This window comes from Rosa rugosa, chromosome 4, assembly GCF_958449725.1.
Source record: "Rosa rugosa chromosome 4, drRosRugo1.1, whole genome shotgun sequence".
Classification (NCBI taxonomy): Eukaryota; Viridiplantae; Streptophyta; class Magnoliopsida; order Rosales; family Rosaceae; genus Rosa; species Rosa rugosa.
Genome location: NC_084823.1, coordinates 32,867,837 through 32,885,480, shown reverse-complemented (window position 1 = coordinate 32,885,480; position 17,644 = coordinate 32,867,837). Strand labels below are relative to the sequence as shown.

At 39.3% G+C, this 17,644-nt stretch overlaps 5 protein-coding genes across 5 annotated transcripts; 2 read left to right on the top strand and 3 right to left on the bottom strand.

The window, feature by feature from the left end:
• Nucleotides 1-387: 387 nt before the first annotated feature.
• On the bottom strand, nucleotides 388-2,062 carry LOC133743826 (small ribosomal subunit protein uS11m). The gene is made up of 3 exons (XM_062171870.1): nucleotides 1,907-2,062; nucleotides 1,540-1,670; nucleotides 388-1,229 (listed from the first exon to the last, which is right to left on the bottom strand). Exons 2-3 carry the CDS (start codon nucleotides 1,640-1,642, stop codon nucleotides 661-663), a joined length of 672 nt encoding a protein of 223 aa, XP_062027854.1. The 5' UTR covers nucleotides 1,643-1,670; nucleotides 1,907-2,062; the 3' UTR covers nucleotides 388-660.
• Nucleotides 2,063-4,651: 2,589 nt separating this feature from the next.
• LOC133745824 (phosphoribosylglycinamide formyltransferase, chloroplastic) lies at nucleotides 4,652-8,712 on the bottom strand. The gene is made up of 5 exons (XM_062173968.1): nucleotides 8,180-8,712; nucleotides 6,309-6,420; nucleotides 5,608-5,784; nucleotides 5,391-5,517; nucleotides 4,652-5,101 (listed from the first exon to the last, which is right to left on the bottom strand). Exons 1-5 carry the CDS (start codon nucleotides 8,565-8,567, stop codon nucleotides 4,988-4,990), a joined length of 918 nt encoding a protein of 305 aa, XP_062029952.1. The 5' UTR covers nucleotides 8,568-8,712; the 3' UTR covers nucleotides 4,652-4,987.
• Nucleotides 8,713-8,825: 113 nt separating this feature from the next.
• LOC133745825 (uncharacterized) lies at nucleotides 8,826-10,371 on the top strand. The gene is made up of 2 exons (XM_062173969.1): nucleotides 8,826-9,023; nucleotides 9,610-10,371. Exons 1-2 carry the CDS (start codon nucleotides 8,878-8,880, stop codon nucleotides 10,205-10,207), a joined length of 744 nt encoding a protein of 247 aa, XP_062029953.1. The 5' UTR covers nucleotides 8,826-8,877; the 3' UTR covers nucleotides 10,208-10,371.
• Nucleotides 10,372-11,725: 1,354 nt separating this feature from the next.
• On the top strand, nucleotides 11,726-12,916 carry LOC133744673 (probable inactive poly [ADP-ribose] polymerase SRO2). The gene is made up of 2 exons (XM_062172742.1): nucleotides 11,726-12,204; nucleotides 12,294-12,916. Exons 1-2 carry the CDS (start codon nucleotides 11,726-11,728, stop codon nucleotides 12,535-12,537), a joined length of 723 nt encoding a protein of 240 aa, XP_062028726.1. The 3' UTR covers nucleotides 12,538-12,916.
• A 273-nt stretch (nucleotides 12,917-13,189) lies between these two features.
• On the bottom strand, nucleotides 13,190-17,204 carry LOC133744672 (E3 ubiquitin-protein ligase ORTHRUS 2-like; the record flags this gene model as incomplete). The annotated part of the gene is made up of 8 exons (XM_062172741.1): nucleotides 13,190-14,303; nucleotides 14,570-14,784; nucleotides 15,063-15,207; nucleotides 15,385-15,487; nucleotides 15,564-15,625; nucleotides 15,714-15,813; nucleotides 16,366-16,491; nucleotides 16,615-17,204. Coding segments are annotated over 8 exons (2,262 nt in total), but the record flags the coding sequence as incomplete, so codon positions are not given.
• Nucleotides 17,205-17,644: the final 440 nt, after the last annotated feature.

Genomic DNA, 17,644 nt, shown 5'->3' with positions numbered 1-17,644 from the left:
ATTTGGGATGTGAATGATTCACAAGTTAACTCCATGACTGGCTGTAAAAAAGAGCATAAAAATTGACCAAATACAACGTGCTGAAGTACTTAACCTACGTTTTTAGTGGTAATTTCGACGAAACGTCTTGTCTTATTTGTGAACTTCAGCAGGGAATCCACATCAAATGAAGACATACAAACCATAACAAGCATAAGAACTCACTTTACTACTACTTCCCACTTCCCACTTCCCACCAACATGCATACACCATTTTTGCAACAGTCATCTGAACATCGCTTACTTGTGGACTTACTGAAGTTTTGGCTAGCTATATACCAAAGCAATTGAGGAAAAAATGCATTTAACACTTGATAAACTGGCCAATAATAGAAGTTCCAAACACAGTAAGCAAAGCAGAAATTTTTCATCACCAATACTATCAGAGAAATTTCCATACATTATCACAAAACCAACCATATGTGAAACAAACTAAGGTGATATTCAAGTAGACTACAAAATCAGATTGGGATTAAAGTGAAGGAAAAAAAAAAAAGTATGCCAAGCTCTCCTAGCAAAAGTTTATTAGCCACCACCAAGTTTTTACTCATCTCAGTATATGACAAGATGCGTCTAGCCAAGTAAAAGCAACACTTGGTCAACATAAAGCATACAGTATCTCTAGACACGACGCTTCTTCCGGAGTCGGCAGCCATTATGGGGCTTTCGGGTGGTATCTTCAATGTATATAACCGGATTTTGACCCACTCTGGAATTAGTAAAGCCGTCTTTCCAGCTCAAGATAGCTTGCTTCTTCTTCTTGAAATAAGTAAACCCTTTCACCCTCATCACAACTGATTTCAACCCAAAATTTCTGGACATCCGTCCAACATGTTCTGCAGTTGCTTCGGCAGCATAGCGAGACAATTTTGCTCCTCCTTTCATTTCTGGTACAGATCCAGCTGAAGCCCCAAGTTTCTTGTTCCCCTTTGAATCTGTGACGGTAACAAAAGTATTATTACGCATCAACTTTATGTGGACTACATCAGCATTCTGCTCCATATGTCTAATAGGGAACTGAAACTGAGGATCCGCTCTGTTTGCCCTTCCATCTTGGTCTATAACTCCCCTAACAAAGTCCATAGACCTGGAATTCCTTCCAGGAAACCCCGTGACATGATCCAAGCCCGTTCCGGTTGCAACATTCTCAGAAGCATTAACACCCTGCTGAGGAAAACTATCTGCAGAACCTGCAAAAACCCACATTATTTCAATTATTAGCCAGGAATGAAAATTTAGGACTCCATCAAAGCTTCTCCATTCACCATTTATTAACCAACCACATGTGTCAAACTTTTGGCAAGAGAATTATCTTGGTGCCCAAAATACTTTGATTCACTATTCTTAAAGAAACAACATCAAATATGTTGTTGAAAACAATCATGATCAGAAGAACCCTAGCATTATAAAATGAAATGCAAACGAATCACTAATATGAAATGCAAAGGGACTTAGAAACCAAGCAATAGGCATAATAGTGAGATAGAAGCAAGAACTTGCCTGGTGGGGGTGGGATCCTAGAGAAGGAGAAGGACCTTAAAGCAGTGAGGTGGGAATGGCATCTGGTCACCCGAGGGACTAGCCGAGAGAGAGACGAGAACATCACTCGCTTCCACTACGCCTGCCTCTGCCTGAGAGTAAGTAGTAAGTAATTAATACCCGAGAGTAAATACCCAGAAAGAAATTTACAGCAAGACTCTCAATTGGAGCAAACCCCAGATGGAATTAGAGTACCCAGTTGAGATTTCCCCAAATTAGAGCAAACCCCTAGATTGAAGGAAAGTCTAAATCTTTCTTGAGAGAAATGGTGTTTCTTACAAACAAGTAACATTGCAGAGAGAGAGAGAGAGAGAGAGGGAGAGATTACCTGAATGGTACTATTTCTATCGACTGAAGCTCAGAGAATGAGGATTCCGACGGAGGAGGTAGAGGAGGGGAGGCTGCTGCGACTTCACTTCAACAACTACCTAAAGGAGAGGGGTGTTATCGTCAGTTCATTTGTGATAAAGATTGAGTTTGGAAATCTACACCGTCGAATGTGTGAGATCATGTAATGGACGGCCTAAGATTTTTGTGGACACCTTTGAAAAATGTTGGGGAAATTCTAAATGACTCATTCACTCTTTGTAAAATTTTTGATTTATTTGTATGGAAATGATTCAAAACACTTGAATACACTTCTACCAACATGAATGAATGGTTTATATCACTTAAGAATTTTTTTTTTGTTATTAAAAAAAAAAAATCGTCTACAAATATCAAAAGCTGAAATCACCTAATAGATGCCGGATCACTTGCACTGTTCGGTGCATAGAAATAATTATTTTGTTTGCATATAAACAAGGGAAAAAATGCACCAACAGTGTCCGGACACTTTGAGGACTGTCAAAGTGATACCTGGACTTTAAAACTTATCAATGTGATACCTGGACTTATATTTTCTTGTCAACGTGATACCTACATCAACTTTCCGTCACGGCACCGTCAGTTTTGACCACGTGTGATGCACGTGAGGCCGAAAATGAGGGCAAAAAAGACTTTTTCACTCCATCAAACCCTAAATGAATAAATTCAAAATTGAAAATAAAAACTGAATAATTTTTTATATTGAAAATAAAAGATGAATACATTTTTTTGCTTTGTTCAACCCAGATCCCAATCGAGAAATTTCTAATTATTCCTTCGCCCCATGGTTTTCTCTCTGTCGGTTTGATAGTTGGTGGCGGCGATACCTCCACCCTCCATGGGTGGTTTTTGCTTGGGCCAGTCCCAAATCTGAGGTTTGATGCCTCTTATTTCCCTGTTTTCTTCGTTTTCCTCTTCTTTCCCTTTGTTAAATCCTTGTCAGCCCCAATCTTCCTATTCCCAGATCTAGTTTTATTCTCCCATCCGTTTCATTCCTTGATTGTCGCTGATTTCAGTGACTTTTTTCTTAAGCCTTCCGTCGCCGTGGTTCTTGGTTTAAGCGGGGTTTGCCCGCTAGTGCACTTGGGTCTTTCCCTGCTAGTGCAACATCGGATTGTCTCCCCTTTGGGTAGCTATCCTTTATATCCCTTTGTGGATTGTGTTCTGTTTTCGTTCCCTCTGGTTTATCTGGCTTTGTTGGCGACGGAAGTTGCGGCGGAAGTGTTTCTCCGTTGTGGAGGTGCACTTCGTTTCGGTATTCTCTGCGTATCTGGCTATAGGCTCTTTAGGTCTTTGTTTGGTTTCGTTTTCTTCATCTCCCATGCACCTTGGTTTGGTCAACTTGCTGTGGTTCTTCCTGCTGCAATTTGCTTGTGGCTGCGACCCCTCTACGGCAACTTCTCCAACGATGAGAGTTTAGGTGCTTTGATTGGCCCTCCCTGGTTTGGGCATGTGTTGTTCTTCTGTAGTTGCTCAGTGTTTCTGTCTCCCCAAGTTCAAATCTCTGCTGTGGTGCAGGTCTTCGCGGCGGTGCAGCTATCTGCGACGGTGCTGCGTTCTACGCTGATGGGTTCTTACTTGGGTAGCATAGTTTGTGGGCTCGCTTGTTGGGTCTTTGTTTCTGTTTTTGTCTTGGTTGGCCTAGTTGGGCCATCCTTTGTATCTTGTACTCTTCGAGGCTGATTTCCAGGAATTCAAGGACTAGTCTGATGTGGACGATGATGAGGAGATGGTCGATTCCAAGCCCTTTGCTTTCTCCGCTGGAAAGACCTCTTCTGCTGCTCGTGGTAACACCAGCCCCAATTCAATTTCAAAGAAACAAGCTCTCAAAGTCCTCGTTCAATCTCCTGATGATGAAGAAGAAATTATGGGTAACTGATGATGAATGAGAGAGAAGAAGAACTTATGATGATTGATGAATGAGATAGAAGAAGAAATTATGGGTAATTGATGATGAATGAGAGCGAAGAACTGATGATGAATGAGAGAGAATTATCTCTTAATTATAAATTTTTTTTTTTGAGAATTCATTATAAAATATATTTAATTTAATTATTTTATTCATATTAAATCATGGTTCAGATAAAAAAGTAATTTGAGGGCACATCAGTCATTTACCTATCTTTTTCGGCCTCACGTGCGTCATACGTGGTCAACTTGACGGTGCTGTGACGGAAAATTGACGTAGGTATCACGTTGACAAGAAAATATAAGTCCAGGTATCACATTGACAAGTTTTAAAGTCCAGGTATCATTTTGACAGTCCTCAAAGTGTCCGGACACTGTTGGTGCATTTTTCCCTATAAACAATACTCTATTTGTTTTTTAGGCTGAAGTTACAATGAGGATGCTTGATGGGGGTTTTTTTACCAATGGATCCTATGCAAGTATGAACATCATACATTCATACTTGAAGATAAATATGAACACTACGTCGGTGATCAAGTCTCAAAAGCTTTTTCTACATATGTGTTTTCAATATGAACCATTCAAGATACAATGACCAAGCATTCCTAAGATCAATCATACTGAGGGCCAAATCACATTGCACATTCCTTGCGAGAAGATTGGTGTTTTGGTTGGTTAGAAGATGGCCCTTCAACCACTCCCCAGAACCCATACACAACAGCTTGAAACTCTGGTGAAACATTGGGAAAGGAGTGGAGATTCCCTTGTACCTCTCTTCTTTTTCCCTCGAAACCAAGTGTTTCTCAAAAATCAGATCACATTAATTTCGAAATTGGGTTACACATGTTCCAGTGAAGAAAAAGAAGTGCAATACATGAAACACAGCCTAGTGTATAACAGGTTATCAACCGTTGACCCATTTACTCATACATGAAGTGAAAACCTCTTGCTACTCTTAACTATGAACCTTGTTTTTAGCCCCCTTCTCCCTTTCTCTTTGTGATTATAGGTATACATGGCTCTGACAAGTGACAAACTGGGACTGCCCAACTACACCAACTGGGATAAGTGATCAAAAAATGGAATTTTCTTTGCATTCTTTTTAGCTACCTTCCCTCATGTGATTGTTCTTCTGTTAGCTGTATTCATTGGGATTTTCTTTGCTGCGGATTATAGGAACACCATCTTCCCTCCAAGATATTCGCTCTTCACATAATGCTGTTATGACCTCCACATATAAGCGATGCTCCTACATTAGTACAGAACAAATTCATAAGATATATTGCATAGTGCACAGAATAACAAATCTATGATTCCATCATCCCACAAGGCTGGTTCTTATATAAAATGAAACAGTGGGGAAAAGCTCTTTCAGAAATGATTTTATTTAATTTATGTAGAACTTCTAATTGTTATATCTCAATCTCTTTTTCTTTGGTCCATAAGAGCCTCGATTTCAATTAAGGAGCAAAAGATTAGTCAGTGGAACAGATGAATAAACAAATTACAAATATCAGTGAAACATAAAATTGCATTACCTCCCTAAGGACCCTTGCAGCCAGCTCCTCAGCAGTGTCATTAGCACGCACTGGGACAACTCTTTGAGCAAGGATACGTCCAGTGTCATAATGCTCATCAACAAAATGTATTGTAGGGCCTGTGTATCTGGACCAAAATGAAAGATACATAATTAGGACACTCATTAAAGTGAAATTTTGATTCAAAACAATTGAATTTTGGTAACTAGTAGCATACCTTGCTCCAGAAGCAATGACTGCTTTGTGAACCCTCATTCCATAGTTACCTTTGCCTCCAAATGCAGGAAGAAGTGATGGATGGATGTTCACTATGGATCTGGGATAAGCTTGTATCAACTCTACCGGTATAAGTTGTAGGTAACCAGCCAGAAGAACAAAGTCAACCTCAAGTCCCCTGATTATATAAGCCATCAAAACGTGATTAACAATTCAAAAAAAAAAACAATCCTATATAAGACCTACTCATAGATTATCTAACAATGCTAACATTACGCCTCAACTGGCAGACATTTCCTAGGCTTATGAATTTTGAAAGGACATTTGGAAGAGCATATACACTGAAGCTGCAGTAACTATCTTCTTCTTTAGTTATTGAAAACAGATAGTTTCAAAAGCATTCAAAACTAAATGTATTTCAAATTTTCCCAAAGTGTGAAGAAGCTGATAATATACAGTAAAGATAAATCTCACTAAGTAAGACCTTTTCTAAGTACTAGAAAGAAGGCTGAATTAAATTCAACTAATCCCCCACTCCCAGTGCAAGATTGAGTTAACAGATCTCTCCTTCTTAGCAAAGTTGTATAACCTTCTTATAAGCACCGAAAGAATACAAGGATGGTTCAACTTTCAAAAATACCACAGAGAGATAGTAAACTTGACAAATACAACTTAAAATCTTATATGAAAGAAGAGTCTGACCTAAGGACAGCAACGAGGTCAATTGGAGATATTCCATCAGGCTCTTTTTTTGTTTTGGGAAACAGCACAACTGGGAGGCCCTTATCTCTTGCATAGTCAGCACCTCCACAACCTGGAATGTTCCAATTTTAATAAGATACAATACACATTAATGAACATATTATAATCACATAAACCGTTTATGCAATACATTTCTGAAGCTCCGGACTTCTCAAACAGTTTTTAACAAAGTTGTGAGAGTAACGCAGCAAAGAGAATGCTGTAAACAGCAAGCGTCAGATTGAGAATTCAGGTATTGACAGTGAGCCGAAGTATGAGAATTCTGAATTCAACAGTCAAAAAGTTGAAGACAAAGTTGACAGCTCAACTGTGCCAGTTGAAACTCCTAGCTATGGTTCATTGTACTATGAACCACCACCATTGGACAGCTCTATTCCATTAGATTCAGGGCTTTCAAACTTGCATTGCTTTCAGCATGACTACAAGTCTAGTCCGAACTCGTCACCTGTTAGTTTCTTCACTCCTCCTACTGCAAAGAATAGTGGTTTATGTAATCGATGCCCTGAATCAATTTTGAAAATAGCTGCTAAGACCTTCCCCAACACTCCTATTTTGCGAAAAAGAAAGTCGGCCCAAGGACATTTACCTCCTAACAAACTTAGGATAGTTGATAGTGAATCAGTCAGGGAATCGCTCATTGTTCCCAAAGAACAGGAAAGAAACAAACATCGTGTGGAACTGTCTGTGTGACAGTCCAACCAGTCATGTTATTAATACCACTGGTCCTAATGGTAAGGCTTTTAATGCATCTCCTCCATAACGGTTAAGATCCAGGAGGATTGCTGTTTTCAAGTCTGTGGAGAAACAACTTCAGTTTACATGTGAAGAAGAGTATGCTGGTAATTCCAAACCTGTGGAGTTATCTGCAAATGGGGGCACTGCTTTCACCAAAGATTGTTCACATGCAACAAAGATTGGAGTTACCCAGGGCACATGCTGTAAGTTACAATTTTACTTATCGTTGTTCTTAAAGCTACTCTGTCTATCTTTTTGCTTCACCTGTTTTTATAGTATGACGTAGGTTCATGCTCAATAGGGGGTTTTATTTTATTTTCTATTTTGCTTGTGAACGGGGATCTGACAGTAAAAACTACCATGTCTCTGAGTGGAAGATGCTAATGAGCTCAATACCTCTCTATGAAATATCTGTTAGTCTAGTGGTGTGAACTATCTGTCTGAACAGTTTTCTCTAATATTATACATGTTAATTATATGCACAGATAAAGAGCTTGCAATGTTAATGATGCAGAATGTAGTGTGGCAATTGATAGATATTTTATTTTAGGATAGAGGAACTAAAGTTGTCATTCTTTTCGTTGTGGATTTTAGTACTTGGATCTAATCTTACACTTAATCTTAACCTTTTGTCTTGCCCAGTCTTTTCTTGCAAAAATAGAAAAAAAGCCAAACAAGATTTGTCAGGGTGAAGTCAGCATTTAAAAGGTTTCCTGAACGTTTGAAACTTGTCATGCATAGGAGTATGGAAGCTTCATTTGCTTGCAACTGTCTAACCTTCATTTGTTTAGAAGCTTGCTTGTGTTTGTAGTTTCTTTGGTTCTTTAATATATTTTCCATTTACTGAACTAAAAAAAAAAAAACGCAGCAAAGAGAATTCCGAACAACTCTACATCTGCATCAGCAGAGCTTCTACAGTTCTGTAACTAGGAAAACAAGTAGATTATGTTCTAAAGACTTCTATTCTAAGTTCACATGCAGTTTAAATAAGGCTAAAACATGTATATCAAACAAAAACAAGCAATCAAGAATAATAAACAACCCAATAATATCATAATCTGAAACAGAATGGATACCTTGTTTATTAGTAACTAAAACAACAATGTCTCCATGAATTGAACCCCGAATGCAGGCTTCATGAATGGACCGAAAATTGGAGCCTCCACCAGACACAAAAACCGCAAGCTTTTTCCGCCTAATCCCATTCCCCAAATCTTCACTATCAGAAGAAGCAATGACCCCAGTTCTCTCTGTGCTGCTCCTACACTCTACCACCTTCCTAGACAATGCCCTCTGTGAATTACAAGGGCAGGCCTTGAAGGAGACCCATTTGTGGGATTGAGCAAAATATGTAGAAGCAGTAGAAGAAGAAGAAGAAGAGGGCAATCTTGCAAAGAATTGGGTCTTGGGGTTTTGCACCATTGGGGTTGAGCAAAACCCAGAAAGCAGATGCTGAACTTCCATATTGATAGGACCCCTTCAAGATGATTTGAACAACAAAGTCAGAATCTTTTGGAAGAAAGATAATCCCTTTATATCAAACTAAAAGCCCCCTAAACCCTAAACCCCACAATCCTTGAGTTCAGAGAATGGGGCGAACACATAAGGAGGAGGATGAGTCGCAAAAAAACAGTGAGGGAAATAAAAGGAATGCGTAAGGGTATTATTGTCATTTCATCTCACGTTCCCGAATCAAGTCTATTGGTATCACTGTGTTGGCTTCAATTCAATTCAATCCAGAAGAACCGAAACCTATTTGGTCTTTTAAGAAACGATGGGAAATCGACGGAAGGGTACGAGTGGCGGAGGAGAAACAGACCTTCACGCGGCGGCGAGGTCCGGCGACCTGAGTGCAGTTCAGGTGATTGTCAGCTCCAACCCTTTGAAGGTCAATGGGAGAGATAAGCACTCCAGAACTCCGTATCCTTTTTTCACATGTTCTTCAATTCCATACAATTCAAATGAATTGCAATTTGTATTTTGAAGTATTTTTTTTTTCAATTCTCTAATTTAATGTTCGGAAGTATGGTTGGATTTTGAATGTGATGATGGGTATGAGTTTGAACTGATAGTTAGGTTGGTCCTTCATGGAATTAGGGGTTTTCATGGGATTTTAGCAGTTGGGTGAATTTGATTGCAAGCCCCACCTTACATTTTCTCTTAGTTTTTTGGGAAAAGGACAATCTTGGGTAAAACCTTGAATATTAATCGAAAAGAGGGTATTTCAATTTGTGTCTGTCATTTTGATATGTAAAGATTGGAGTTTCTAGTGAAAAAAAATTGTGATTTGATGTGGTAAAGATGTTAGATGTTAGTGGTTACTGCATTGTTTCATGGATTAGTTGTCGCTTTATGTTTTTCAAATGTGTGCTTGCTTGACTAACCAGGCAACTTGGCAAATGACTAGCTCTGGTTTTTGAGTTGATTAGCTGCTCAAAAACTCTGGCATGGTTGACTACTTGAAGAAGTTAAAAGTTTGTTTCTTTGACAATTGATTTTATCAAAGACTACATTTAGCTGCATGGGCTGGGCAAACAGAAGTGGTGAATTTTCTGTGTAAGAACAAGGCTGATGTTGGTGCTGCTGCTATGGATGACATGAAAGCAATACACTTTGCCGCGCAAAAGGGACATTTAGAGGTTGTTCGGGCCCTACTTTCTTCTGGAGCTTCGGTCAAGTCTTCCACTCGCAAAGGTCTGACTCCGCTACACTTTGCTGTTCAAGGGTCCCATGTGGAACTTATCAAGTATTTGGCTAGGAAAGGTGCGGATCTCACTACAAAGACAAAAGCAGGGAAGACCCCTCTTGATCTTGCTGGCAATGGTGAAGTCCGCTCTTGTTTGGAAGAGTGTGAAACGTCCTCTGAGAAAGGGGATCTGAATGGTAAACAGAAAGATGAAGAATCTGATCCAAAGACAACCCAGCAGGAAGATGTGAAATCTGGAGGTGAAGCTCCAGATTCTGTCAATGATGAACATGCCAAGGATGAAAGTCTGAAGAGGAAGGGTGATGAGTCTGAGGAAGCCTCGGGGGAACCTAAAAGAGCAAGAGTTTCATTGAACCATCTCCTTACTGCTGATGATGATATACAGGAGGAGGAATGAAGTTTCTAGAGGAGACTAGTATAGTAAAATGACCTTTAATCCAGCAGCTAACTGCTATAGTCATAGAATGGTGTAGCTCTTTGAGTCTTTGTACTACGTTATAGGATCTCATCGATCAACGACTGTTTGAAAAGTAAATGAATTCTGTTTTTCTGTTTTTTTCCTATTATAAGCTTGTTCTTGTCTTCCTCATTTATGTTTACTTTTGCTCACCAGCATGGTGGTGTAGTGGCTGTAATGTCTTCTCTTGTAGTGAAGAAAAGTGATGCATCTTAAGTGGCCTCAAACCAGCTTGTCATCCAGTTCATAGTTTCTGGTTGTGAAAGATTAATTCTAGACTGATATAGCATAAGCAAAGATTAATTCTAGACTGATATAGCATAAGCTGTGATGAAATAGATCCACGTTGTCCGCCAAAGTTTAGTTGGCACAATTTAGTACTGTTTCTTCTTAGCTACATAAATTATTCATCTATTTGCTGATTATAAGCATAGGTTGATTATAAGCATACCAGAACCAAATAAAACATCTTTCTTTCTTTTTTTTCTTTTGAAAAATGCTTATCGTTGTCTACTTTATGCATCTGGTAGTACTGGTATCATAGCGGATTGATTGAGATGATATAAACGATTTTATCGTGTATCAAAAATATTTGCAGTATCTATGTAAAAGATTCACACCTGCAGCTGACATCAGGGCTTAGGTCGTAGGATCATGTTCTAGAGGGTATCGAGAGAAGTGAGAATTTTGGGGAAACAATCTGAAAACTCTCTTTCGAAGTTCATTAACAGAAAGTCTAGGGCTAGTGGCCGGGTAGTGTGAGATGGGAAAGATCAAGGCCAGTTAGTGACCAAATCCTGCAAGTCTGCAACTATGTATCTAGTTAATAATTCCAGTACTGAGATTCCTGATTGATATTGGCATAGCATGGTGTATACTGTGTTCAATGATAAAGTTTCTTATTGGAGAATGGAGATAATGCGACTAGTCGATTTGCATTGACGCAGGGTTTCATCTTCCTAGACTTGAGACCTGCGAGACTCTGACATCTGTGAAGACTTCTTGTCCCGGCAGCTGAAGGAAATATGCATTCCTCAACAACTGCTTAATGTAATAAACTGGTGGTGAGTGGTTGATTGATACATTTTCATCTTACCATCCGTTAATGATTAACTATTCTCATGTTTTAATCCACCCAAAAATAGGAAGCCCTTAACTTGCAAGCCAAAGTAAACACAGTCTGAGGAAGGAAATTAAGCAAGCCTCTTTCCTACTTCCATATTGATTCCCCAAACAAATCATGAAATCATCAACAAAACTATCCGCTTTAGGAATACAAAATATGGGAAAGGTCTACTGCTCTATATATAAAAGCTCCAAACCAGTTTTTTCCTGAAGTCTCAACGTTTCTCAGCCTGGTTCTTAATAAGCATAATCAGCTCAACTTTCTTCAATATTTTTATAGCTCTGCTGAAGTAATAGCTCTTGTTTGTTCTGCTGTAAATAACTGTAACAGATATGGAGCAGATTGATAATGATGATTACCTACTCTCAACTATTCTTGATGGCAATGACACACGGGGTTCTAACTCCCATAGCAATAGAGAACGATCTTCCTCTGACTTAAGTCAGTTCGGTGTTTTCAGTAGTAATGGGATGGTCAAGGTAGACGAAGAGAGTGAGGAGCATAAGTTGATAAAGATTTTCTTTGATTTGGGTATGGGAACAGAAGCCAATGTTGTGGCTGTACACAAGAATTTGTGCTCTGAAGGAACGACGAGTCGAGCAAGATTGGAGAGGTTTCGGAGTTTCTCTAAGGCAGTGGCTCGAAAGCATGGGGGCAATGCCAATATTGTGCCTGCTTGGTATGGTAGTTCCAGGGATGAGATATGTGAGATTTTGTTGAATGGGTTTAGTCTTAGAGAACCTACATCTAATGATGAACCTTATGGTGTTGATACCATTCATTTGGCTCCTCTGAATTGTTCTTTTGATGGGTAAGCCTCAATATCATTTTTAGTATTCAAAGCATTGAATTTTGAATCAATTTTCACTGAAGCTAACATATGATTCTGTTTTTTTGTAGTGCTTTATGTTCAGTTGCTGATGACAGTGGGCTAAGGCACATACTACTTTGTAGCGTCATTTTGGGGAAGACAGAATTGGTGTCCCCAAATTCGAAGCAAGCTCTTCCCAGCTCCAACAAGCTCGATTGTGGTGTGGATGATCCTGTGAACCCGAGAAGATATATCATATGGAGTGATTTCATGAACTCTCACATCTGTCCTCTGTATGTTGTAAGCTTCAAGGCTCCTCCTCCTCCTTGCTAAAGTCCCAAGTCTCCTGAAAAAATGAGTATCCCCAGCATCCCTAAACTTGCAAAGTCCTTACATCCTTCAAAAGTGGCTTCAATTGTTAAATGCATCAAGGAACTTCAAGGAAGTAAGATTAGGATGATGATCAGTTTTCCGGCCCATTGCTTAAAAACCTCCAAGGATGAGTTTCCCTACTACAAAGCTACGACAGTTCTTAAATCATTCTAGAATTGCATTGAGTGTTAAATGCAGCAAGGAACTTCGAGCAAGTATGGTTAGCGCCGCACAGTCAATACAAAAACCGAGGAAGATCAGTTTTTCAGCTCATTGCTTAAAACTACGACCCTCAACCTCCCCAAGTTCTTAGATGTTTCTAAAATGGCTTCAATTGCTAAGTGCCACAAAGAGTTTCGACCAAACAGGATTAGTCAACCAAAGTTTTTACAAAAACTGAGGCTTCTAGCCAGTGACAGGTAATTTACTGAAGTGTTCAAATCTTACAAAAGCAAGGAGCTAATAGAGAAAGGCACTTATGTAATTCATGTTTTTATGTAATAGTTTCTATTAATAGTCATGGCATATCATATAAGATGAGAATTGGGAATAATAGAATAATACCATTAACTATGAAATCAAAACATAAGTACTTCATTCAATCATTCCCATGAAGCTTACGAACTGGTTCTGCAATACATTATCAGGCATTAAGCCAGCTACCTGTGTATGCAAATTCTCAAAAAGAACCTTCTAGAGGAACTATAAAGTTATGCTATAATTCTCAAAAGAACCTTGAGGTACCAAAAAGCATAACCGTCCCACCAAAAACCCCAAAGTTCGCCCTTCCTTTCAAGTTAGCAACATCATTTAAAATCCACATCCACATGGAGAGGACTAGATGGTGAACCATTCTCTTCACTCGCTGCTACCTTAGCCTTCTTCCTTCCCCTGGTCCTTGATCCAACACCTTCAACAGCTAGACCAGCAGCAGCTTTGTTCCCACGTTTTGCCACTGGAGCCTGTAACTCATTGCTCTCCTTGGCTATATCTAAATCAGAATCTCCATTAACACCATTAGTCTGGATAGCAGAAACTTCATTACTTGATGGTGAGCCGTTATCTTCACTCACAGCTTCCTTAACCTTCTTCCTTCCCCTGGTCTTTGCTCCAACACCTTGGCCAGCTTGACCAGCATTTTTCTTCCCACGTTTCGCAACTGGAGCCTGTACCTCATTACTTTCCTTGGCAACTTCCATCTCAGAATTGGTCTCCTTAGCTATATCTAAATCAGAATCTCCATTGACATCATCAGTGTGGACAGCAGAAACTTCATTACTTGATGGTGAGCCGTTCTCTTCACTCACAGCATCCTTAGCCTTCTTTGTTCCCCTGGTCTTTGCTCCAACACCTTGGCCAGCTTGACCAGCAGTTTTTTTCCCTCGTTTCGCAACTGGAGCCTGTACCTCATTGCTTTCCTTGGCAATTTCCATCTCAGTATCTCCATTGACACCATTAGTCTGGACAGCAGAAATTTCATTTACCTCCACAATATCACTCTTTGGCGAGTCATTACCAGTATCAACTTTCAGTCGTTTGGGACTGCCTTTGGGGTTGCATTTTGTTGGAGAAGTCTGCTCACCATCTACCACAGCTGCTTCTTCTGGCATTTCTGTGCTATTTTCATTGTCAGGAATGTCCATTTCTTCACTTGATTCATCAGCTGATTCTACATTTGCTTCCTCTTCTTTCAGTGACTCAATTGCTTTCATTATCTCTGTGTTCACCTGTCAAGTTCAAAGGCACAAGCTACTGTAAAATTTGCCTCCATTTGTTAACAGATGTTATTGCTTGAAACTAAGTTGAATTTAATCTTTTTTTTTTCTTTTTGATTGCCAAGAAGACAAGGATAATGAAGACCAACAGGCACTTAGTTATTTCAGGATTAGATTATATTTGTTGCTCTACCATCTTCCAAGTTCCGAGCAATCAAGTGAAGAAAAACCAATAATGTTCTATTCCTAGATAAAAGCAAAATGCACAAAAGACAAACCTGGGGATTTTGAACAAAATCAGTGACATCGGTGGGACAGGAAGGGCAGGTCAGTACATTCCTTTGAGTTCGAAGGGATCTTCCACCTCTGTTTCTTTCTGTCACCACACTCTTACCCGCAAAAGCACCTTGAAAACATGACTTGCAGAAATTATGACCACATGATGTGGTAACGGGAGATGTCATCACCTGGCGACAAATAAGGCAGCTAAATTCTGCAGATGGAGATGGATATATGTTAGCATGACTGTAAATTATCTTACAATCAACCAAAATATCCAACGAGGTTTACAATAATAGTCGATACCACTTAATTGAATCTAGATCAGTTAGACTGAATAGAATCACCAACAACCAAATTACCTAGTTTTCTTCTATTCGAAAAAAATTTAACAATTGTGGTTCTGTGTAGTTTTTGATCAAGTGGGCACATCAGTATCAGGAATTGAGGGTGGAGGAAGGGAGAGAGAGTGATAGAGATGAAATAGAAAACCTTTCAAGAGCCTCTCCCGTACAGTCATGTTCTGTGCTCTCCTCATTGCTTTCCTTGACCTCTTTCGATCAGCAGGATCTAATGTTTGAACAGGTTTTTTGCTGATAGGTGGTTCCTTTATCCATTTCCAGCGGCCATCTTTCTCCTAATAAAGTAGTCCATTAAATTCAGGGAATTCAGAGAAAAAAAAAACATGAGGACTGTAACTAAGGCACTAAGCAGCAGCCACAAAATGCTCCCGGGTAAAAAGGGCAGTAATTCCCAATGGATTCTGATGTTGACTAAAAAAAATATTTCAAAATCAGTAAAAGTATCAGCTTACCTCAAAGTCCCATGATGGACTTGCATTCCTCTCTGTTATGTTTGTGGCTTTTGCCAGCTCAGGTATTGCTGGTAGTGGTCTAGGCCGATCTCCATGTTCATCACTGCAGTGAAAGTTGGAAAATATCTAGCAAAGAGGGGTGTATAAAAGGAAGAGTGTAGAAATAAGCTAAAACAAACCTTGTCCATGGTGCAGGTTCGTTGTCACATCTGACAAAAAGATACCGGCAGACCTTAAACCCCTATAAAGCCAAAAAAGATTTCAGTTTTATGTTATGAAATTTGAAAAACTATCTAGCCTCTCAAAAGTCAGGGATAGCGCATATTTACCTGGACTCCCACCTTTCTCCAACACTTCTCAATTCTATAAACTCCATCATACCGCAACCCTTTCTCAGGGGCATATGCGGAGCGCTTCTCCTTGTGCGATCTAATTATGAAATGGAAGAGTAAATATTCAGAATACTAATCTAAAAGCAGAGCAACTCCACTGGAAGCTGTGTTTTACTCATTATACTGAAAGGATATATGTATGCCTCTAAAACCAAACAAAAATTGACACCAAGACACCCACATATATTATTTGATAATTTGTCCCATCAATGCAACCTCTAATACAAGAGTGCCACCACTTTATTGGGCCATAATAGGCATCCAATCTATCAAAGACAAGTACTATATCAAACTCCAATACCAGATAATTATCTCAAATCTCAATAGCATGGGACAAAAAACTTGAAATAGATTGCATTTTTGTAGGCTGAGGCAACAAAAGGAAAAACTAACAATATGAAGAACCACTCAATTAAGGAAAAATCAAAGATCAACCATCAAGCATAAAAACAAAATATCTTACTGCAATTACATTGCTTGCTACACATATTTGTCAAACAAAGACATCAAGGGTTGTGGATATTAATGACATTATACAGAAAAAGGAAAAAGCGACACATGGCAAGAGAGTTTTGAACATTATCCTTACCTTACCACCCTTACAGGATAGCCTTTCTGGCAACTAACTTGGAGCGCCTTGTTATACTTTTCAAAAGTCTGGTCAAAGGACTGGTCCTTATTAGTTCGCTTGTTCCCACTCAAATCTCTTCCGCCACTGCATGCACAATGATGTAAGCAACTTGAAAAATGAAAAAATGAAATGTATTGTCTTAAAATATAAGAATATTCATGAAAATGGAAAGAAGACACAATAAAAGAGGGGCATTGAATGCCAGACCTTCCTGTGTATAAGAACCATTCCCCATGATCCTCATCATCAAGGTACCCTCCTGAAAGCACAACAGACTGTGCGCCATGGTTAGACTGTCCAGCTATACCAGAAACATGGGGAAAATGTGCACCCCATTGTCGACATTCCAGCCTATCCTCCCAACATTCCCCAACCATGACACCTTGATTTCTCTCAGGATCATTTTCAGCAGGTATAGGTCCAAAATGATCTGAAGGAATTGTAACAAATATCTTGCCACTTGCAGCATTAGCTTTTCCAGTCTTTTGTGCTCGCTCAGTAGTGTATGCTTTGTCAGGCCTGTCTTGGTTTTGTATGTAATGATATACCTTGGCAGCCGCCCCAGTAACATGTGATTTTGAAAGCTTAGCCATACGTATGGCAATTACAAGGGAAGAGTTGATTCGGGGTTGACTTGCCATCTTTTGAGGAATTGGAGCACGGCACTTTGCACAAGTATGCTTTCGTTGCCCAACCCATTTCTGGAAGCACTTCAGGCAGAAATTGTGGCCGCATGGTGTCTGAAAACAAGACACAGAAGTAGGCAATGAGGGTACAAGCTTAAAGATAGAAAGAATCAGTCATATGCACTGTGTTTTACAATCCCATGTATCAATTTATGCAATTCATTGGTTTAATAACTGCTAGCTAGGCATAACCATATGGAACAACAAGAATCTCAATATTAGGGATCAAATGATCGAGTAGGCCATCCAGAATCAGCAAAACCATTATTTCCTCAATTGGCACATAGTAAAATAAAAAGAGGTAGTTTTCAAAAACTCAAATTGCCAAGTTTCTAACAAAGTAATAACCTAAAGAAAGCACTCAAAAGAAAAGAATAAATGGAAAGAGCAGAAAAAGTGATAGGACCACAAGGCCCGAAATACAGGATCAGAGGGAACAAAAAGCAAATACACCTGCACAACTAGTGTGCACTATCAAATCAATTAAACGGAAACAACAGAAGCTAAAGAAGAATAAAGGACATTGTAATAAGAACAATTACCAATTCTTT

Coding starts and splice junctions, on each gene's coding strand:
- LOC133744673 (XM_062172742.1), top strand. CDS start 11,726: ATGGAGCAGATTGATAATGATGATTACCTACTCTCAACTATTCTTGAT. Junction 12,205..12,293: donor CTGAATTGTTCTTTTGATGG/GTAAGCCTCAAT, acceptor GTTTTTTTGTAG/TGCTTTATGTTCAGTTGCTG.
- LOC133745825 (XM_062173969.1), top strand. CDS start 8,878: ATGGGAAATCGACGGAAGGGTACGAGTGGCGGAGGAGAAACAGACCTT. Junction 9,024..9,609: donor GATAAGCACTCCAGAACTCC/GTATCCTTTTTT, acceptor ATTTTATCAAAG/ACTACATTTAGCTGCATGGG.
- LOC133743826 (XM_062171870.1), bottom strand. CDS start 1,642: ATGTTCTCGTCTCTCTCTCGGCTAGTCCCTCGGGTGACCAGATGCCAT. Junction 1,230..1,539: donor TAGGATCCCACCCCCACCAG/GCAAGTTCTTGC, acceptor GGGTTTTTGCAG/GTTCTGCAGATAGTTTTCCT.
- LOC133745824 (XM_062173968.1), bottom strand. CDS start 8,567: ATGGAAGTTCAGCATCTGCTTTCTGGGTTTTGCTCAACCCCAATGGTG. Junction 5,518..5,607: donor GTCATTGCTTCTGGAGCAAG/GTATGCTACTAG, acceptor ATTTTGGTCCAG/ATACACAGGCCCTACAATAC. Junction 5,102..5,390: donor CTGCAAGGGTCCTTAGGGAG/GTAATGCAATTT, acceptor GTACTAATGTAG/GAGCATCGCTTATATGTGGA.